This window comes from Pipra filicauda, unplaced genomic scaffold, assembly GCF_003945595.2.
Source record: "Pipra filicauda isolate LSUMZ 115617 unplaced genomic scaffold, ASM394559v2 scaffold51_size4534324_pilon, whole genome shotgun sequence".
In the NCBI taxonomy this organism is placed as follows: Eukaryota; Metazoa; Chordata; class Aves; order Passeriformes; family Pipridae; genus Pipra; species Pipra filicauda.
Window position 1 is genome coordinate 303341 of NW_024104665.1, and position 23207 is coordinate 326547.

Below are 23207 nucleotides of genomic sequence, written 5' to 3' on the forward strand. Positions count from 1 at the left end.
CACATTCATGAATTCTCAAAAGTGTCAACTTGAAGCAAGTCCACCTCTCATTCAGCAACACATCTGTGTTGAAGAGGCTTTGCCTGCACCTCCCTCGTGTAGGCTTACAGAATAGTGACTCATTAAATACTTGGGCATATTTCTTACCCTAGATTAGAGGAAAATGTTTCCTTTGATAAAAGAAAGTGAGTTTGCTACACCTGAAAATGAAGGAAAACAGTCAAAATCTTATTTATCACAGCATGATTCTTTATTGACCAGTGAGTTTTTCAATATACAAGAAGAATAGTTCTGGACTGATTTTGTTTCTGTACAGAGAGTACTTCCTAGCCCCTGCTTTTTTGAATGCCATCCTTCGTTTTTTGTTGTTGCAGAGTACTGAAATACAAAATTTAATACTATGTGAACAATTTCAACAGAATATTTAATAAAAAGGGAGTAAAAAGTTTAACACTTTTAAAAAAAGCAATATAAAAAACTGCATTAGGAGTAAAATGCAGGTCCATCCAATTGTCCAGTCTGTAGTATGAGTTATTCATTTTCTCCTGTAACAAAGAGGTGCACGTTTTTCTTGGACTGTAGCATTTGAGCTGTGCGATCTATGCCAACCACTGCAGCCAATTTCTGAGCATCATACTTGGAGTAGAGCACAGTACAAGTCCAAGTAGCATCCACTCCATTGTCTGTGGCCTTCATCATGTTACAAATCTCACTGTAGAAGTGGGAGTATGTTGGTAGCTCATAGAAAATGAGGTTCCTAATGCCTTTTATTGTATACCTGTATTAGGAAAAAGCAAAGAAGTAAATTTGTTGCCAATTTTTACAAAATGTGAATGTTAAACCACCAATCTTGTACAGTTCTTCCGATTTCCATCAACTTCAGTGCTCATCAGTTGTAACTCAACTCTACAAACCCTCTGTCATGGACTGAAGACTAAATAGAGAAGTGGAATTTACCGGGGAAATCTACCACTGTCAGGCACAGTGACTTCCTCTAAAGTACTGATCACCACCAACTTATGTAGTAGCCAGCCTCTTTAGCCTGGATTTTAAGACAGTGAAGCCTGATCAGACTAAGACTCATGAAACTTTTTGTACTTGCCCAAACATCTTCTGCTAATAGAAAAAATCCTCTTCCATTAGGAACTTGTAAACAGCTCCAGTCAGGACGTAGCAAATTTTCCAAGTGGCCTCAGTTTGCTGTACTGCATTATTGAATCAATTACACACCCTTTTCCAAAATTTTATGCAACTACTGTGGCACAGATGAACACAAATAAAAGGCCCAATGAACCCCATTTGCAAGCTATATCATCCTGTCCCGACATCAGTGGAACATGGCAGCACTTACCTTCCTGAATAAAGCCTTGCGCATACCCAAGTATTAAAGTCTCTGCAAAGGGACTGCTGACAACATGCAAAATCTTTAAACTCAACAGATCTTACTTCAGTCAAAGATGTCCTCAGAGAGATCCAACAGATTCAAAAAGCAGTACAGTCCATCTATGATCAAGGTCAGACTCAGCCTTCAAAACAGCACACATGCAACTCAGAGGGAAAACTCGGTCCACAATTTACCTTTTGTAAAAGTGGAAGCGCTCAGTGAACAATAAAAACTGCTTCTCTCCCTTGAGAAAGAACCGCCTTGCTCTGCAGACAGCAGCTTTCTTAGTGTATTCACAAATGTGAGTAAAATTCAGGTCCTCTTTCTTGAAGTAATTTCGAAGACGCACGTAGTCAAAGTATGATGGGACATAAATGAGCGTGTGTGACATGATGGCATCGCGGTACTCGGGCAAGACTTTGTCGATGAAAAACTGAAACCTCAGTTAAGAAAACAAGTATGTTGTAACCAGAGCTAAGATTTAGCTTTCTGATACTGACATGACCTCAAACATAAATACCATCCTACAACAGACTACAGAAGATTTTCTAAACATTTTTCTTTTTTTTAACTTCATAGGATTTCTACATGCATAGAGGATAAAAGGCTTCATCAGTACTATGCAATCATGGCAGAGACTGATATTCCTTTCCCAGACTTTATTCTCATGCGCCTTTGGGAAGGAGAAGGCCAGTATTCCCCTCCATGTGTGCAGAGCCCAGCCTACACCTGAGGACTAATAAAGGCATCCTACTTGTGGTGAAAACACAGTGTGCTCTGCAGGGAACAGTATGCAAAAAACTGCAGTCATTAGGGCACAGCAAAACAGTCTGAAACACACAGTACCTTGCATCTATTACAGAAGTTACACTTTCAGCTTCTAATCTCCGAAAAACATGAGGAAGTTGGACCACAACGTGGCTAATGGAGCCAACGAGTGGCACGTTGCGGACGGCCACCTGCGAGAAGAAAGTAGGATGTTAAGGGAAGCAGCATGCCAAAGGCAGCCAGCTTTCTGCTTGGAACTCACATCTGCCAGAGGTGCACAGGGCTGTTTTTAGGAAAGTTCCAATACAAAACTACTGTCATGTATACACATACTGGATCTGCTAAATACACAATGACTACTAATGCCCTGACTTCGATATATTTGAGATGATCTACTAAGGTTTTTACTTTTCCTGTTTCTTTCAAAGTACTAACAATTCATGCTTCTTATACAGTAGGAAATTTAAAAAAAAAAGGAAGCAGGTGAACCCTCCACTTAACAACAACATAAATAAAACAAGATAACTTCTGTGTGTCAAATTAAGAAGAAAAAAAAAAGTCCGATTTCTGACATAAAACAGCAGTTATCCATGAAAGAAAAGGATCAAACAAGAATGGCTGCATAAAGAGTAGTTCTTCATGCCTCTGGCACAGCATGTAGCGTCATGGAGAATCAGACTGCATTACTTGGGTAAGTGAAATGATTGGCACAGTCTTTAAGCAACTGAGTTATGGAATTTTTCTGCACGTTGGGTTTTCTGTTCCTCTCCCCCTCCCTTCTGTCAGCATTAGAAGAAATCTCTCAGCTCATCTGTGAGCTCACCTGCCCAACGTAATTGAAGCAGTGTTTGTTGAAGACAGAGTTGATCTGGGGGTCCAGAAGGGCACTGAACAGCAGCGTCTGCCGGTAGTATTTGGACCAGTTGTTGAGGTTCAGCATTCGCACTCGGGAAAAGTCTACCCCGTGGGAATCCAGAGGCAGCAGGTTAATGTGCTTCATCAGGTGCTACACAGACAGATGGAAACACATGACTACTGACATCCCTGCACCCTGCATGCAAAAGCCTGAACTGCATCGAGAAAGAGGGCAGGGACCAGCAAGACAGCAGAGCATATAAAACAACAGTATCTCCCAAGACACAACTGTCTGGAATTTATTGACCAAAGCAAGAGTAATTTACTTGATTTTCTGCCACAGAACTGAAAGCTACCATCTCTTTAGTCACCAGTAACAGTAACCTTTGCTTCCAATCTTCTCCTCGGGGCAAGTATAATGGATTTGTTTGTATTAAAGCCAATGGGCCCAAGGTTTCTGAGCTAAAAGAAGCCCAAGTGCAGTTCAGCTCCCATCCCAAATTCAGGGAGAATTTGGGTGCGTGTGAAGAAATTCACCTCATTTTTCCCTTTAGTTGCACCTAAAGGGAAAAACAGGAAACAGGCTCCAGGACTCATTCTTTGCACATCATGTAGACTCATATGCCCTTCCTTGGACTCATGAGGAAAGAAGACACCTTCTGGATTCATTCAAAATGCACAGTAACATCATGCAGTCAAAATGCCTGGTCCAGGTACTTCAAAGGTGTTTCTGTGTGGGAAGAAAATCCCCGCCCTTTCTGTCCTGAAAACTTTTATTAACCAAAAGCCAAAAAGCACAGGTACTACCACATACTAGCCACAATCCAAAAGCTCTGTTTTCATTAAATGTACACAAAACCGTTCATACTGTTTAACTATGGACATGACTAAGGTTTAGTATCTTGGCAGTCAATGGAGACATGCAGCAGCTCTTATTGCTTTCTGGGGGAACCTGAATTAGGTTGTAGAGATTCCTCACATGGTTGCAATCTGACTGAGACACTGGGCAGTCAGACAGCTGGCATATTTTCTCTTAGATGTGATTAAAAGAATCATCACTATCTCATCCTGCAAGATAATTAAAACTGTCCAAAAAATATCTCTGATGAAATATACCACTAAGATTTATAAAGAACAGGTGCTGAATACTACCAAAATCTGTAGAAAGAATATTCTTAGTATAAGGAAAATATCAGGGTGGTGGGAGAAAAAGGAACAAACATACATGTCTGGAATCAAGTCAATAAAAAACAGCAATACTGCTCCCTGCCAAAAGCGAGTTACACCAGACTAATGAGACACAGTACAACACAAAAATGAATACATACGGAAGACGCACCAGAACGTGTTCCCAGTTCTGCATCAGGTAAATATCTGCTTGGTCAATTATGAGAATTTCTATTGACGACAGAAAATCAAAATCTCTCTTCTTCTCCCCCTCTGCGCCAATAACAGTCCTCATCCCCAGGGGAGAGGCAATGATGATGTCTGATGAGTAAAATGGTGCATACAGCCTCATACTCTTCTGAAGAATTGCAACCCCTGTCCAACAACAACCAATGGCAAATTCTTAGTTAAGATCAATTATCAACCGTATTCTTCTAGCAGGCTCTGTAACAGTAACTCCCTACACCTCCTCTCCCTTGACACATACTGATGATAATAGTTGGACACAACTAATCTGTTGGTAACTCTTCTGTCCTCAAAAAGTACTTACCCACTCTACCCCCATTTGTCAAGCACTTGGAAAATTTTCATGAAATTCAGCAAAGTCTTTTAGTAGTACTTTTTTCCAGATTTTTCAGAACCTGGACAAAATTTTTTGACTGAAACATATTTTTTTTGTGATATTTTTTCTGCTAAACAGGGAGATGAGAGGGCTGAAGTACTTCAGGAAAAAAAAAAAAAGCCAGGAATTATTAACTACTCATTTCACCCTAAATCCTAAACTTTGGTCTCTGCCTTTAGGTATTACAGTTACTGTTATTTTAATCTGTCATGAAAGATTTGGTGCGGACCTCTTGACTATATAACTGCCTTTATTGACAGAGCTGCAAGATTTGCTACTAAACCACGAAGGTAAAGGTTCTTCATGTTACAATGACCAATGCATAACCAGTTTTGTACGTTGCCTGCCGCTGCTTCTCACACCATATGCTGCAGGGTACATGCTGATGCAGCTTATGCATCATCTCTCACGTTATAGACAGGAAAGGGAAGGAATCAAAGGAGTTTGTGTCATAACTACATGGCAATATTGCTAGAACCCAGTTTTCTGATCTTAAAAATCCAGCTAGTCCAGACCACATTCAAACGACCCCTACAGTCTGCCCAACAAAGGAGTCTCTCCAACTTCTTTCTCTGTCTGTGTGAAGCCAACTATCACAAGTACAACTGAAGAATTTCACACAGACAGACAGTGGTGGGGGTCCCGACTGCTATTTTAACCCAATGATAAAAAAGGGAAAAAAAAAAAGAAAAAAAGAAAGGTACAATTGGTTGAATTTCCAGGAAGAAGATATCACTTGTCAGAGCATATACACAGCTTAGCAACATCAAGTCTTTTTTCTGTTTAAAAATGTGAAAGAGTGGTTTCAGTAAGGCATAACAAATGTGCTTTAAATTAGATCTTTGTGCAGAAGTAACAGGGTGTGAGGCACAGTAAGAAAGAGAAATTTTTCTGCTTCTATGATTTGCTTCTGCAAGCAACAGCACTGAAAGTTTGTTCAAGCATTTCTTAACACCTAGTAAGTGGAACAAGCAGACTGCGTTATGGGAGAAGACTAAAAGGAAAATTATTATGCTACTGAAAGTAAGATGCTCTCAGCCTGAGAGATATTCACTGGGGAAGGAAGAAAGAAAGACTGAGTGTGACCTGCTTGTAATCTTCATTACATTTCTTGGGGTGCCAATTTATCTTCCGAGGCGCAATATTTCAAAAGCCTCTGATCTGTCAAGTTAAGTTAAAAAAACTGCCTTCTCATCTTGGCAGCTCCAGGAACCAAGCCACTAGCTAATTCTCTGCATACTGAGTTACTAAACAGCATAAGATTACAATATTATGAAACAGTCTCAAATTTGCTGCTGGTCCAACACTCCTACTTGCTGCCTCCCTTGCTTTTCATGAAAACCACGGGAAAAAAAGCAGAAAACTGCTTTGCTCAGTATTGAGCTTTAAGTTTGTTCCAACCATTACCAATTACAAGAGACACTGTGAACAGGCTGATTAAACCCCAAAGATTTTTTTTTATAACATGAAAGACTTTGCTGCATAATCAAGGCTATCTTCAAAATGAGGTGTGGGCAGTCCTTCTAGAATAAAGCAGTCATTGCATTTTAAATGATTCTGAACTTGATGCGAAAATAATTACTTTTCTAATTTCTCTTCCTTTTTAAGTTCTGGCAAGGCAAGAAAGATTTTCAGAAAAATCCAACTTGCCAGTGCAAAAACAGCAGGAATACCAAAGAGCCTAGAATCTCGCCAGAACTTCAGCCCTGATAGCTCCTAGACATTTGGGAAGATCTTGTTACTTCGCAGTTAAAACCTCTCTGTTCAGTAGGTCATTACCAATTCTGAAGTGGTCATCAATGTTGCCAGCAAAGACGGCTTCATAATCTTCAGGTCTTTTCAGGTTGGGGGGCTTCTCTTCCGGGTCAGAGCCAAACTCCCCTTTGAAGCGCTTTTTATTACTTACATCTATTTTTTTTTTGTCATTCACTTCAAGAAGATTGATGAAAATATGCACAATTCGCAGAGCACATTCCCTGAAGGGCACTATAATCAGCACCTGCACAGATCAATAGTTACAACAGAATAACCTGTAAAATATGAACACTCACAGTTAACTGTATGTTAAGTTCTTTTTTTTTACTTGGATATGCCACCGAGGGGCATCCCAACAATTAAAACAAATCTGACATGCAGTGGGGAAGGAGGATACAATGGGATGCAGTGTGCACATGAACTGGTACTGGCCAGCAGCTCAGCTTGGTTCCCCATCTCACACCCAGGATACCATACAGGGGAACTGAAAACTAAGCACGTTCTCCTGTTCCCCCTTGCCCCCAGGCAAGCAAGAGCTCTCGCCATACAGAGATGGGGTCAATGGCTGGCTTCTGGGTGAGTGGCAACAGTCTCTGCACAGAACTCTGAAATATAGATGTCTAACAGGGGAGTCAACACAGAAACCAAAGCCATTGGCCAGGTGTGCAGCAAACACTAAAACCCGACTCTGGAACTGTTCAACAGGCAGCTGGCACACCGGTGACAGGCTGGCCATAGTTGAATCCGCCTGGTTATCAACTAGAGGATGCTGTGAATCCAGGGAGGACTGGTTTGGGGTCCACTCCCCCAGTTATGACAGGTAGCCTTGACAATGGGATTCCCTGAGGTCTCCCAGGTACAGAAAGGTCCTTCCATGCAGGCAAGTCCTTACAAGTGCATAAAGACAAAAAAAATTCTGGCACAAACCACACTGGGTGACAGCCTACACTACCTGCACTAATGGTGAAGATTGATGTGGAAGCACCTGTCTGTGCTAGTAGATTTAGATATGGAAGCAGGAAAAGGTAACAGCCTGTAGCGACATGGGGACAAACAAAGAGGTAAGTCAAACTCATGGCTCGGCACAGAGACAGGCTGGTTAACAACCCCGTGACCACTGCTTCTTGCGGGGCACTTGCCCTGGCCATAGAGGACAACTTTTGGGCACGATAAAGGGATGTGGAAAGCCACATGTCCAGAAACATGTCACCTGAGGGAGCAGCAACAGAAATACTTCTGTATAAACTACCAGGATGTTTGTACAGGCAGCCAGGGTGGGGACTGGGGAATCATGTTAATGGAGCTCTCTTACCTTAGGCCTAGTGAGCCCCTGATCCCTGTAGTCATCTGTGTCGGACCCTGGCTTTCGGTCTCTTCGCTTGGCATTGTTGCTGAGCACCTGGGCATTTGCCTTCAGAACATGGTTCAAGGCATGCAGGCAGTAAGCATGACGGATTTCTTCTCCATTTGTTAAAGCATTTCTTTCTGGATAGAACAAGTCCCGGTATGTATTCATGATACAGAAGAGGTCTCTTTGCAACGGGGTAAAAGGGGAATCGCTTGGTTTGTTCGCGGAGGAGAGAAATTGTTTATTCACTTTTGGCCAAGTGGACTCTAAAGGCTTGTGGAGATAAAGCTGTTTCACATCAACTTCTTTGTCTGCTTTCAAAGTTTTATGTTTCTCCAAAGTGGAAGAAAAAGTTAGTTGGCCCAGTCTTGGCCACTGAAAAGAAAAAGCCAACAACAAAGAGGAGTCATATGTACCCAACTCTGTATACTTAAAGGCATGTCACCAGAGCAGACAGTTTAATCAAGTTCATGAAATTTCAGAAATTACCTTTTCATAATATAAGTTCAATCCTTTTTTTCAATATACAATCTCTTTTAGAGTCTGCCAGGGTAAATAACAATAAACTTGAGCTCAGCGGACCTGGATGGATCTTGCAGTGATGTGTCTATAACTGTTCTCATTTTACAGAAAACTGAGGAAGGATGCAATTTTCTGCCTAACCCACCCAGCAAATCAGTGGCTCAACCCAGGGAAAAAATGAAAACCCTGGACTCCAACTATGCTTACCAATTGGCCACACTGAGGTACCTACATTATTTAAAGATGAAAACAAACCCATTAGAGGCTAATCCCAGAAGTTGTGATTCAATTGCTAAATCTTGCTGGGTGTCTCTCTGATTTTGAGGGCAACAGCTATCAATGTAAGAGGGAAAAACTCTAAACTTTAAGCCTTCTGCCATGCAAGCTGTTCCCAACTATCCCCATAAAGTAGCTACACCACTAAGCAAAGATATATCATGCACTTCTTCAGGTGGCACTGGTAATTTTGGCCACCGTATCCCAAAAAAGAAAAAAATTAAACTTTTTTAAAAAATCACAGCTTTCTCTCCGACTAACTAACCATTGGATATCTTCCAATGAATGTCACCCAGCATATGGCTGACCAGAATGTAAGGCAACTCTCCAAAACAAAATCAGATGTGAAAAAGTTAGGAAGCAAAGATTTGTCTAAAAATGAGTATTTTGAAAACCAATATTCTCTGTTAAGCAATGAGGTGACTTTCTGGTACTGTAATTCACATATTATTCACATATTATGGCCAGAATTAACAATATAAGTATTAAATTCCCCTCCACCGGCTTGTCAATGCCACCCTGAAGCAAGAATGTGAAAGTGCATCACAAGTATTTATAAAACAGCACATGGTCACCTCAGGTTCAGCTGCAGAGCACATCCCTGGCATCACGCTGTCAACACTCAGAAACAAGCCCTGTTTCTACTCTATGTCAAGGTTTTGGGATTACAGATCAAACTCTACAGCCACGTGTTTCAGATGTGTCACCATGTGCCTACAGAACAGCAGACTTCAGATTTCAACTCTTGCACAGCACTAAGTGCATAAGAAAACAATTCGACAACAACAGTGACAAAATCTTGATATTTCCAGTGCCAACAGCTAATAATAACAATTACAATCTACTTAAGTTTTATATAAAAAAAGAATTATTTTAATCCAGGCATCTTTAGGAACTCTGTAAGGGTACAGAACACTATTACCTGGCTTTGACTTGAAGTTTTAGGAAGGGTAGACATTTTCTCTATTTCTTTTTCTTCAAGTTCTTTGTCCATGTGCTGTTTAAATGGATCTATTTATAACAACAACAAAAAAATAGCCTGAGAACTATTGCAGCTAATAGTGGAATCAAGTTTCAGAATGGATTTGCAAATGAGACGAACATTTTCCATGCTGAAATACCACAATTAAAACTAGTTATTCCAAAGCATTTGGAGATGAGAGAAAGGGTGTCAAATTCTCTCTACAAGAACAGAGGGAACAGATTTGACAGATTGCGTTTAAAAAAGAAAAAGAAGCACTTAGGGAAGTACTAGAATTTTCAAGCACAAAACAAATGTTGGACAGGAAACCAATATGTAGTAGAAAACACTGTGACAATTTTTTGCCTTTAGCTTGAACACATCCGTCGCTTGCAGGTGAAAAAGGCTGTCAATAGTAAAGTCCCAAGTGAACTTACTGCCCTTCCTAATTTATAAACAGTTCTGCCCAGGGCTTTGGCCAGTGATATGAACACAGTTTGTAATAAAGTACGAAAATATTAGGGGGGTTATGGAGAAGGGAGGCAAAAATTGCCTGAAGTGAGCAGAAGTCTGATCTATCTAATCAGCATTTTTTTTTGAAAAGGAAAGAAGAGGCAAATAACTGTTAAATCATATTACATTCAAAGACACTGGCACACACAAAGTCACATGCAAAGCTTATTTTGAAAGCCAGGCCCTATTTCCTGCTTGCAGCACAGCAGCGCTCGCTGCATAAAGAAAACTAATTAGGAACACCAGTGCTTGCCAACAAATATCCAGCCCACATACAAGTTATCCAGGCAAAAGTCAAGACATTTGCTAATCATGACACTGTTGAGAAAATCTTCCCAGCAACACAAATGAACAGAGTATCGTTTAATTGTACTACAGGCTCACTTCTCAGTTGAGTTTTACTGATTCCAGCATTTTTCACATAAAGTAGAGGGAAGAATGGGATGCATTTTCAGGAATCCTAGTGAGCTCAGGGCCAGAGTAGAAATTCATCCCCTTTCTGCTATCTTAGGTGACTCGTTTTCTGTAATAGATTATAAAGACACTTCCAAGCTACACGAACCCACTGAGAAGTAGTGCATCATTTATAGGTGGAACAAAGCTCTTAGGATACTTATCATGCAGCTGGAGAACTACCATTCTCATTAAAATGCAATGCCAACAGCCTAAGTAAGTCATATTCTTATGGTAACAAGAACGAGCTGTTTTTTCTATCACATGGCCCTTTGATGCTTCCACACATTTCATGTATCAACCAGGCTGCCTCCCAGATCTAATGTCACCTGCTGCTCCAAGATGACAAGCCAGCATCACTAGGGATGCTACAAACATATTTCTCCCTCTCAAACTATGCCATCTTATATTAAAGCCACAGAGCATAAAATACGAGCAGAAGCTCGGCAAGTGCCGGTGTATGGGATATCGCTGAGCGATCGCACACCTGTGCAACTTATTTGTATTACATATGGTGGGATGACTCCAACACTGGAGCTCAGATGTACCCACATTCTGGGCTACACCTTAAAAGACACCACACATGCTCCGCTGATGGCTCATACCTTCCTGATCCTGGTGCAGCCAGACTCCTCTGCATAACCTTCAAAATTCTGAGAGCCCAGAGCATTTGTCTAAATTACTGTGGTTGCACCAAGTTTCTCAGAATCTCACCTCTAACTCCACTGAGTTGTGAAGGATGCCCTCGCAGGTCAGCTTTGTGATTATCTCCTGTGCTGTTTGTGCCAAAAATATCTTCCATAGTCAAGTGCAGGCTTGCAGAGCCCTTCTTATTACACTGGCTTTTAAAACTACTGTTAAAGCAACAGAACAAGATAACACCCTCCACACACATTTCTGGATCTTCATACTTCAAGCTTTATCGATCACAGCAGAAACCATGCATGAATCCCAGTCCACAGGGGATACAGAAATCAAATGGTTCAGCTACACAACTGTATTCCTTATGGAACCAGCTCACACATGGGCAATGCAATGAATAATGTAGTGGAAGAACGTGGAAGCTACACAGAGTATCCTTAAGGTGTTTGATAATTTAAATATGTTTACAGATACTCTTCTAAATGCAGATCCCTAAACACAAACACACTACCTTCTGAAAAAGCTTGTGAAGAACTGCTGTCTCTTGTATCTGCATTGCAATCCCCACTCTCCTCTTCCATGAAATTGGTTTCCAAGCTAAATTCAGATTCGTGTTTCACATCAGTAAACTCCTCAATTACTCCATGACGTGGGTCACAAGAGGTATCTGCACCATCATCCTGCTCCTGGTCGAGTGTCTGCTCTGCTGTGTCTGTAGCTGTCAAGGGAGAAATGGGTTATTTTCTCCTGGAAAAGTTACTGTCTGTAGATGTTGTTCACTCTGAGTTACTGATCTTTTTCTCCCAATACTCTATCAAAAAAGATAAAACCAGGCTTTGTATTGTACAACAAAGATGACTTTTGGCTAGCATGCCAAATGTTACATAATACGAAATGTGTTTCCCCAGAGAAAATTAAAAAAGTAATGTCTTTGATGAATAAAACTTTTAGTTTCCAAAGACCCCAAGTAACTGGAAATAATTAAAACTTGACTCCTCTCTCCCCGCATTTTTTTGCAGACTTCATAAATGAGGATACCTCATCATAAAGGTGGAGGTTTTCTCCCAGTTTACATACTCTTTCCTCTGCTATGAGGCAAACCTTTCCCTCCTCTCGGTGGCAGCAGCCAAGCCAGATGCTGCTCAAGAGAACAGCTTGTGTCTCCCATGAGTGGGTGAGAACCCCTGGTATGCTGCTCCATGTGGTTTTCCCCTGTGCTGCCGCACAAACAACATCTGAGGAAGCAGCAGTGGGCTGTCTGACAGAAAATGAGCACAGCTACCCTTTCCCCTGCTAAATCCTTCAGCAGTTGCTGCTCCCACCCACACAGAGGCAATGCAGCAACAGAGTCTCCAAGGCAGAAGAGCACCCAGCCAACAAGTCAGTCTACACCAGGATCCTGGCTAAAACCATGTTACTCAAACAACATTTACCAAAGCACGGGAAAAGACAAACTACCTGCTTCCTCCTCTGGTACATCATTCTTATCTTCTTCACCTCCATCTGCTTCTCCAGTCTCCTGGGACCCTTCACTGTCCATTTCTGCCTCACTTTCCCCAGCTTCTTCTGATTCACTTTCATCTTCTTCTTCCTCACTCTCAGACTCAGGAGAGGTCTTCAGGGTAGCCAGCAGCTTATGATATACAGAGACCTGTTCCACTTCAGTCTCTGAATCGCTTTCTGCACTCGATTTATCAGAATTCTCAGACTGGAAAGGAAAACACGAGTGTAACAGCAACAACAGTAACAATTAGGCAGCAGGCAATTACCCTTACTTCTACTTCCATTGTTATGTTTCCCCTCTCCCATGCAACCCCTATGCAGATGCAAAGGAATTTTTCGAAAGCCACCATTTTATGCCATCAGTTATGCTGGACACCTCCATTTAGATTTTGAAAGCATCTTGGGAGACAGTCTGAAGTGCCTTGTTCTGCACGGATTTGACTTGGAGCATCACAAAATCCAGTTTTTTCAGTCTCAACAAAGTGAGGGCATTTGATCTCCACAGACAAGGTATTTACTGAACTAGCACTACATTCTTCTAAGAAAACCACTCAGAGATTGAAAATCGTAGAAGGGCACCCCTACAAGAGACAAGCACACTGGAAATGCTTCTGGCTTTCAAGAAAGTAAGTGAAATATCTGTCAGTTGACAATGGTTCCCCAGGGCGCTGGTCAGGTTTGACCCAGTTGTACAGCCCTACACTTCAAACAAGCCAGAGTCAGAGCCAGTTCTGTCCTGAGCATGCACAAGCCAGTGTCCAGATTATAGACAAAATTATAGTGAAACAGGAATATAGGCACAACATCATTTACTCCTTTCTTAATTCCTCTCAGCTCCAAGAGGAAAAAAATCAGTACATAGTATATTACTGCACAAAATTGCTAAAGGAAAAAAATGAAACAGAGCAATAAATTTTTCCACATTAAGACTCTGAAGTGTTTTATTAATTTGATGATACAGGAGGTTACCAAATCCTGACTGAAAGGTAAAGCACTGGCAGTTTGAAGAAGAGGAATGAGCATTAACATATTTCTTTGTTCAACAGAGAATGAAACATCTCCTAACTCATGCAACACTAAGTTTATTAACATTATTAAAACAACTTAAAGCATGATATAATTTTCACTGTAACTAAGTAATATGCAAAAAACCAAAGAACTGCTGTTATTTCCTGCTGCTTCTGCCCTCTCATGGTATTACAGTTTTGAGTTAGACATTGTAGAGAACAATTCAGAGCTACACAAAAATCACATTCATTTTTTTCTCCTAAATACTTGTTTTCTAAATGGAACAACTTAATCAGTCGGAATAACTTGGTAACACGAAATGTAAAGTTTTTCACTTCACTGAACTACACAAAGGTGAAAGTAAGGAAAAAAAAATACATTACCAGTTCACATATTTGAGTTGCTTCTGGTCTTCCAGAAACCCTGAAAAGAAAGCACTGAAATATCTTACTCTGTCAATGAAGTTATATACAGGATGAAAGAGATGAGGGGAAGAGTGAACGGATGAGTTTTACAAGTTTAAAGAAGTTAAAAGAAAGTTTAAAACCAAAGCATCACACATTTCTCCCTAAGAAAACACTGCAACTTACCCTGAAGGGTCACCCTCTAAGATGATACTACACCCTGTACACAAAGCCTAAGTGCCCAACCATTACAACAGATCAATAAAAGTTCTGAAGTAAAATCCAGCTTTAATCAGAAGATGAGGTGATAAAAGGAACTTAAAAGAAGCTAGCTACAAGGATAGTTTTTACAAAGTTAACCAGAGCAAGAGCCTATCTTTAGCACTAAATATTGACCTATGAAGTGGGAAAAAGACAAACTACAGGAAAAATAGCATTAATTAACCAGTGCTGGGACTGCAGTTCTGTAAACAAGACACTGTACACAAGCTGAGCTTAAACTAACCTCAACTACTTCAAAAAGATGCAGAGCCTTGAGTGGGACTGAGCGTCACTGTACAGCAGGACACTCTTCCCAGCAGGACAGGGCTCCGCCTTCCATCCCAAGCGACACAGATCAGGAGGGTCCCAGGGGACACAAAAAGAACAGCACTGTGTGCCTTCTCCTAAAGGCATATCTTAACCTGGTGACACAGCAATGTTTTCCTCGCAGGCTTCCAAGGCTTTACAGCAGCACCAGGTCACACAGCATCTGGACTGAGCAGCTCGCTCTTCACAAATTTACACGGGGGTACCAAAGGACGGTGCCCTCTCTGACAGACGGGCATCCTGCCCAGGAGAGCATGGCTTTTATCACACAGATCTTCGGTACTAAATTTTCACAGCCTGCGCGGCATCAGAAAGGGGCATGGAACAAACAGTGGGAAAGCTGGAGCCCTGACAAGCCAAGGGACGGGCCTGGTGTCAAACGGGCCAACTTCGCACTCCTCCGCTTCCTCACTCCTCTCGACAGCCTCCGGGCTGCACCACAAGAACCCATGACATTTGGGGCAAGAAAATCCGAGCCCAGATTTCCTGCCTTCCGTTCTCCTCTCGAGATACCAGGCTTACGAGCGGCAGCGCACCATGCAGCCTCAACTTCCTTCCCTCCCTCCCTCGGGTTCGCCCACCCCGGCACTCACTTGTCGTAGAACGGGTGCTCCTCCCCGAACTCCCGCAGGTGTTTCTTCTGTTTCTTGCTCAGGCTGCGCAGCAGCTCCCGCCCGCTCCGCCGCTTCCCCATCCCGGCCCGGCTCCCTCCACGTGGGATGCCCCGCGCTGTACGGCGGCCCGGGCACGTCTCTGTCGCACGGCGGGGCGGTCCCGCAGCCCGGCGGGGCGGTCCCCGCAGCCCGGCACCGCCCCGGTGCTGCCGGGGGCGGGTGTCTCATGCCCGGGGAAGGCGGGGCCGGGGGTCGGCTGGAAGGAGCGGCGGAGGCCGGGGGTGAGCCCCAAGGGCCGCGCCTCGCCCCGCCCGCCGTCGGCCAGCGAGCCGTAAGGGGAGCGGGGCGGGCGGTTGTGCCTGCGAGCCCCGCTGGGGAAGGCGAAATGCCGGCAGGGAACACTGGTCCCAGACTGTGTCCCAAATCCAGACCCAGTCCCGAAGATGCGCTCCGTGACCCCAAGCTTGGTAGGGGCCGTGACGCGTTTCCGCTGCCGTAGCGGGGCTGAGGCCGCCGAGCAGCGTGTTCGGAGCGCAGCCGGCACCGCAGCCCCGCACCCCGCCAGCCCCGCTCCGCCGTGCCCGGGGCTGCTCCCCCCGGCCACGCTCCCAGCAGCCGAAGGAACGGCGATGGCTGCCCCGCACGGAGGGACGGGTGCTGATGAAGCCCAGGCTGTAATGAGGGAGGGCGGAGGGCGAAGACCTTCTCCGTTTCTCTTTGCACTGCAAGCTTTTGTGTATAATTACCATAACATATATTTTATGTATATTATTACATAATAAAGTATATTTTTTTCGCGTACATTGGGGATATGATTGGATAAGCTTGGGCGTTTGTCCTGGAAATGGTCCAGGTTGGAAGAGACCACAGGTCCAACCTCCCTGCTTAAGCAGGGTCGTCCTAGAGCACATTGCACAGGATTGCATCCAGATCGTTCTTGAATATCTCCAGGGAGGGAGACTCCACAGTCTCTCTGGGCGATCTGTTCCAGTGCTCAGTCACCTGAACAGCAAGGTTCTTATGTTCCAGTGGAACTTCATGAGCATCAGTTTCTGCCAGTTGCCTCTTGTCCTATTGCTTGGCATCACCAAGAAAAGCCTGGATACATTCTCTTGGCACCCCTCCTTTAGATATTTATACACATTAATGAGGATGAGTCAATGAATCATGGAGAGGATGCTCTGAGCTTTACTGCTATGATAAAATTTTTTAATTCTCACAGCATTACAGATCAATGCAATGTCACTTCCAATCTCTAGCTACAGAAGCAGTGATGATCTAAATACAGTCTGATCCACCCTCTCCATACCTTGAGGAACACTGCAAATGGCCTATTCAGGTACACACTACTTGAGATCCAGCATCTTCCTCAGCTGACCCATGATCTGCAGTGCTTTGCTAAAAACTACAAATGTTCTGGGAAAACCTCTACAATAAAACCTAGAGGAAGAGACCCAACAGAAGTACTTAAAGTTCAGACTGCTTTATTCTGAAAGGTAAAATCAAAAGCTTCAAATGAAAACACACAAAATTCTGGATCTTCAAATATCTTACTGCTGAATAATACTTTTTTGTGCACGGAGATAAACACTTCTATAGAAAACCACTTTACGTTGTGTCAAATAAATTCAAACTCAATTCTTGACTTTAAAGTTCTTTATATTCCTTACAGCCCCGTGTTTCTGTATGATCTAGCAGAAACTCCTCTGGTCTTTAGTAAGGAGAGACTATAAATGGTGTTGTTATGTGCAAAGCACACACAGCAGGTTTCAGTTTGTCTCTGTGAGTACAAAAACTAAGTGAGAGCAAGGGAATTCCAAATAAGATGGAGGCAGAGAGTATTTTAGGGGAAAATGGTTTAGCAGCTGCTGATTGTAGCTTCTTGACTATCTTGTCTTCTTGTCTATCTTGACTTGAAGGCATCTATGGATGTGACTGAAGCAAGGAAGCACTTCAGTTACACAGAAGCCTCAGGGAGTTGTTAATCCTGCTGTCTGCCCCTTCAATAAACCCCTGCGGTGTGGAGGAAATTGTCTTAATCCAATCCATTCTACTGACCCTCTTTACCCAGTTCCCCATAGCAAAGAGACGTCAGTGGCACTTGGCTGTGCCCAGCAGCAGAAATTCCCTTAGCAGGCTCTGTCAAAGACAACATGTTATGTAACACTGACTAAAATAAACAATTTCCAACTACCAGGATTTTTATGTGGAGTTGGCAGCCACACTAAGAGGAAAGATTTTGCCAATCAATCCTACCTCTGTCAGGAGGAGGTTTATTTGTATGTTGCAAAATTGTTTTTTATCAGCTTCTGCAATTTGGCATCGGAAGACAGCAGGAAGAGCAGGAATCTCTTCAGAGCTGAATTGTGAGAGCTCAGGAGCTCTTTGGGGACTGAATCTGGGTGCAGCTGCTAAGGCAGTGAGCAGTTGGAAACCTCCACATTCCTGTGTGTTTAAACAAAAAGGGGAAATAACAGGACCTTGGTGGCAGTAAGGTTATAGCTTGGACTTCAGCATTTTTTGTACACTCTTTCCAAAATCCTGGCTCTGATGATATTTCACAATATTCCGTGGAGTTTTGCTCTGCCTTTTTTTTTCACTAATTAAAAATGCATTAATCTCAGTCTTTTGTGATGCTCTGAATGCCAGCACTTGCTGCTGTGACCATTTAGTCACAACTGTTTTGACAATAACAGATGGTTTTTCTAGCAGTTTACAAGATTTGGGCCTGTAGCTTAATGTCTACTGTCACCCCCTTTTCCTTCATCCTGACTTCCATTTAACCCCTGAAACCAATGAGACTCCAGGGATTGCTTCCTTCTTTCTGCTTAACTCCTCCCTCCGTCCTCCCCACACCTTGTGTGAGAAGGATCCTGCTTGGGCAGCATTTGGTGTTTAGGATTAAACTATTTAAAACACAGTGGTGCCATTCACAAGTGTCTTAAGAGATGTGCTCCCCAGAAGATTAACACCTCAGCTTCCCTGTGGTGAGGCACTGGCAGTAAAGCTGCACTGACACTGGTATCCCATGGACTGGAGAGCATGTAACCACCTAGTGTTGCACAATAATCCTTTTCTTAAATTAGATCTCTCCACTTGAAAATTTTAAACCAAACTGCTAACTAAACTTGTATTTCTGAAGAAGTGAAATCACATGTAAGTTACCCTGGAGCTCCTAGTTGCTAACATGATAACATATCTCCAGTGTCTCTGATTCCAGCAATAATGTAGGAAAGAAAGGTAAAAAGCTTGTGTTATTTGTAATCTGTTCTGCTGACCCAATTCTGTCAGCAGCCACAATTAAACCCTGTCAGCAGAAGTCTCTTGCTGCTACCTGTGTATCTCCAGCACTTTTATCTACATGACATGTTCCAGAGACAGCTGGGTTATAAAAGCTGCTTCCTTTATTTTAGAGAACTCTGCTTATCTGAACACAATGGATTCCTCCTTGCTAGTTTATTGCCTTCATTCTTTTGTTTCGTTTCATGTGCAGCAGCTCACTTATATGCTTTCCTTCGTTGCTGCTTTTCTACTTTTGCTTTTGCCCATTCCCTTGCGAAATGACATTTCTTTCATTTTAGTGTATGTTTTTAATTGGAATAAGTATGTTGATCATATACTCTCTTCCTATGCAAACGCAAAATGGAGAGCTAAATTTAAATAATTTGCCCTAAGTTACTTACGCAGTTTAAGTTACACCAGGGACTTTAGCATATAGCTTATAAACTTGAATGCTGTTTTATTTACTAAATGCACTTTTGTGGCGTGTAATAAAAAGAAAGATGTGTGACAAGATACTGTCTGGTTACAATGGGAAAAGTAAGTGATGACATCATGTCTTCCCAGATCTCAGACTATCCTTGCTTAATCTTCTTTGTCACCTCTTTCCATCCATCACTCCTTTCCTAGTAACAGCTGGCACCTGTGCAAAGGCAAGTATCTTGATGTGTCCTTGATGTGCTGCTTGCATAAATGTAGAGAGTAACAAGCAAGTAAATACCAGTGAAAATAAAAAAGCAGAGCCGTGACCAAATGTAGTGTTCAGCAGCTGCTGACTTAAAATATAAAATGAAATTGTTATCACGCAACCCCCCACAAATTTTCTGCTTACTCACAGGCTACTGAAAGCTCTGCACAGGAGCGTGAGCACCGCTGGTGTGGGCCATTTCCGCAGGCCAGTTCAGCCGCAGGACTTTCAGGAAGTGGCATGACTTTTTGGTGAAAGAACGGTTCTGTTATCTTCTGAAGGGTAACACAGCCACCCTTTGAAGCACGGCCATACTTAAGGCGACAGATTTTTGTAACTTCTTTACTCTCCTTTCTGTAGTATTAAATATTTTTTACTTACGTATTCAAGTTACTTGTTTGTTTATTCTTAAGCAACATGAATTTAGCTAAGAACAAAACTGCTGGGGGCTTTTGTATTAAGCATCTGTTCTCAAATAGCCACATTTAGCGTAATGCTCTTATTTTGCTGATAGAAACTAAGTTTAGAAACTGCTTTGCCACTGTTTTTTTTTTGCCAGTGTGAGCTGTATTTCGAATGATGTTGAAAATCAAGCTGCAACTCTTTTGACAAATGGCTGATACATTTACTGATGCTATAATTCCTTAAACTGTGGTTACTATAACGTATTGTCCATGTAAAAACCACTACAATTAATTTAGTGTTCTTTAAAGAACTACAATATACTATATTATATATAATACATCTTAACATTTTAGTCTGTTGAATGTGAGGGGAGCCCAGCATTTTAGAAAGAACCACAAAAGCTGCCTTGAATCCATGTATTGTCTATAGCAACATTAGCTTAAAAAAAAAACCAAACCCACAACCATTTCTGAGGAAGAATGTATAATGCAGAGGAGAGTTTAACTGCCAGCTTGTATGCCAGACGTGGAAAACTGAATGTGAAAGAAGGGGATGGAGACGTAGCCCTCAACTGTCTGTGGGCATCCAGAAAAATGAATACATTCTTTTCAGTTTCAGACTAGTTCTGCAGTACAGCGACACCGGGATCGTAGAAAACTCAGAGAGAATAGAAGGCCAGATTTTCCAAACTCTTAATACCCTGCACTGGGACAGGTTAAGTAAAGGTATAGATTTTAATGAGGTACTAGAGAGAGTGGAAAGAAATCTGTATTATGAATTTCTCTGCTTCTGGGTGGGTGCCAAAATAAGGGAAGAACTGGACCTTTTAAAATTGATCCTATTTAAAACACTAGAATTTCTTTTTCTCCTAGTAGTTACTGAACTAATCTATATTATAATTTTTTAGGTTCCCTCTCGGATAATGCAGTATTATTGTTTTGGTCTGAAAGTTTCATCACTACATTTGATTTCTGATGGCAAACTAAGCCTTCTGCTCTTCCTTAGCAGCGTGGCCACTGCAGGCTAAAGTAGTTCTAACTGGTTGTAGGTATCTGAAGTTGTTGTAAATGTCTGAAGTCTTGTTGGTGTTACTCATTCATGACGCCACTGTGCCTCCATAATGTAGATATTGTAACTTTCTCTTAAGCAGAAGGTGAAACTTTTGTACTCTTAATGGCTTAGGGAAAAAGCCCTATGAATATTTTCAGCAGCTAACATAAAAAGCGCCCCTTATTTTTAACTGGAAACATATTCTGGAGGCAAAGAGGAGTTAATATTTATATAGCAGGAGGGAATGAAAGATGAGTGATAATAATGTGCTGATGTACGGAAGACCTTGCTTCAGAGATGTGATACATTGATTGAGTGCTCTCTGATAATATCAACTGGCATTTAAGTAGAAAGAAGAAAATTTGCACTTTTTATTACTGATGTTTCTCTTAATTCAATAAACAGCATTTCAAAAGAAAGACATGTTTTGTTAAGAGAACTAGAAATTTTAAAGAGTGAGACAGGTACACAAAACCCCAAATTCCATAATGCTGTCCTCTTACCATACGTAAGTGTTGCAGAAAAAAATCTTTACTTGAGCTGTGTGCACCTACCTGAACAAATAAATTGTTTGTATTAAAGGCTGGGGTTTTTCATATTCATTCTGTAAATTAAATACCTCTCAGATTTCTGTATCCTACAGGAACTGGGTAGTGTAGGGGGTTCACTGATATGATGTTACTCACACAGATCCCCTGAGGACCTCAGTGATTTATCATGCTTGGCTTATATGAATGACTGTCAGAAACATAACTTCCATTTTTCACCACACAAATGGATGAAGATGAATACTGTGGTTTTGTGGAAAGAAAACCCTGAACTTTAGAAGACCACAACAGTCAGAGGGAAACCTGAGGATGAAATGTTTGAATAGGAGCAAGAAGTCACACCAACTTTTATGATAGGAAAGACATTTTTGAAAGCCAGTTGTGTTATTTTTGTGGCTGCAGAAATGTGGAAACTAGAGGAAGGGTGGCACTTGCTAATGGCACTTGCTAGGAAAAGCCATGAACACCATGTGAGGTTCTATTCCCAAATTTCTAATTTGAAGGGACAAATAACAGACTGCACCTGTTTTAGTGCAGTTTGAGCTAAGAGAATAGCAGCCTTGAAGGAGTTTTAACTACAGATTTATATTAGACAAACAGTAAAACCTTCTTATGTCACAACTTCCTGGGTAAATGACTTTCCCTTGGATTTGCTGTATTTCCGGTGCTCCCTGGAATAACAGATAGATAGTAACTAATTTTCTGGCACATGAAGTGCAGAACTGGCAGGAAAGACTTTTAAAGAAAGAAGCTTGCTGTATAGACAGATTAATGCTAACGTGACAATTAAGTTGTGGTAGTGGTATGATTAACTGTAGAAACCAAAATTGAAGTAACAGTCCAGACATGACTGATGACTACTGGCATCTATAAGGAAGAGAAATACATGCTCTAGAGCACTTTGATGAAATGCCAAGAATAAACTGAGACTGTTTCTTTAAACATCACACTAAATGATACAGAAGCTACTGTTCACAAATTGCTTTTGTGCTGAAAGATACATATGGCAAATGAACCCCGGGTATCCTGGAAACGCAGGCTAATTTAGACTGTTTTTTAAATATCTTAATCCATAAGTAATAAGATTCTGCCACAACTGCCTTTGAGCAGAGCTTTCCCAACAATTTTCCAATGGTTAAATGGCTCAAAGGAAAGTAACATAAGTGAATGCTCTGATTTACATAATATATTGGTCTGTATATTTTTGATACCTAAAGTAGGCTGGCAGCTGTTAGTCACTAAGTATTTGTGGAAGGAAATCCACCTCCAGTTTACTGGCAGTGACCAAGGATTTTAAAGATTGAATGGACTTGAAAACTTATCTATCTTCAGTGCCAATATTTAGCACAGCTCCTATTCAGACCGAGACAGTCTAACCATGGATGGAATGAAGAAATTTCACTGTCATATCTAACAACCAATTTCATGATACTTTTCTAAGTATTTGCTGCCGATCTGTGGGTTTCTGTAACAGCTTTACATGGCATCTATTTTCTATTACTATTACCCTTGGGAAAACATTTTCTCATATTGGCAGATAATGTTAGACATCTACCCATGCAAGCTTGAGGATGGTCATAAAGCAGTCTTCTAACAGTGAGGAACTGTACTCAGAAACACACCATTTTCCTCTTATTAATGGTTGTCTGACTTAGCCTTTAAATTAGGGAAAACTGAATCAAATATTTGCTTATTGGTCTGTCTGTGTTCTTGAGTATTTTCAGTTCTTTTCTACTGAAGATGTTCCAAAGTGCTCGGTGAGAGTATACCAGCAGGGTGGACACAGCTGTGTGCAAAAGGGTAGAAGAAACCTGACTGGATTGCAGACTAGAGGTGTCTGTCCTTGAAAGCCAT

The 23207-nt window shown here is 41.8% G+C and overlaps 1 protein-coding gene across 1 annotated transcript; it reads right to left on the minus strand.

Moving 5' to 3' along the window:
- Positions 1-226: 226 nt before the first annotated feature.
- Positions 227-15718, minus strand: UTP25 (UTP25 small subunit processor component). The gene is made up of 12 exons (XM_027714494.2): positions 15363-15718; positions 14161-14200; positions 12725-12974; positions 11778-11984; positions 9620-9708; positions 7864-8274; positions 6576-6795; positions 4347-4549; positions 2976-3158; positions 2231-2343; positions 1579-1824; positions 227-778 (listed from the first exon to the last, which is right to left on the minus strand). The coding sequence occupies exons 1-12, from the start codon at positions 15461-15463 to the stop codon at positions 532-534; spliced, it is 2310 nt and encodes a 769-aa protein (XP_027570295.2). The 5' UTR covers positions 15464-15718; the 3' UTR covers positions 227-531.
- Between the last annotated feature and the right edge of the window lie 7489 nt (positions 15719-23207).

Coding starts and splice junctions, on each gene's coding strand:
- UTP25 (XM_027714494.2), bottom strand. CDS start 15,463: ATGGGGAAGCGGCGGAGCGGGCGGGAGCTGCTGCGCAGCCTGAGCAAG. Junction 6,796..7,863: donor AGGGGCTCACTAGGCCTAAG/GTAAGAGAGCTC, acceptor TGATCTGTGCAG/GTGCTGATTATAGTGCCCTT. Junction 2,344..2,975: donor GCTTCAATTACGTTGGGCAG/GTGAGCTCACAG, acceptor TTCTTCTCGCAG/GTGGCCGTCCGCAACGTGCC.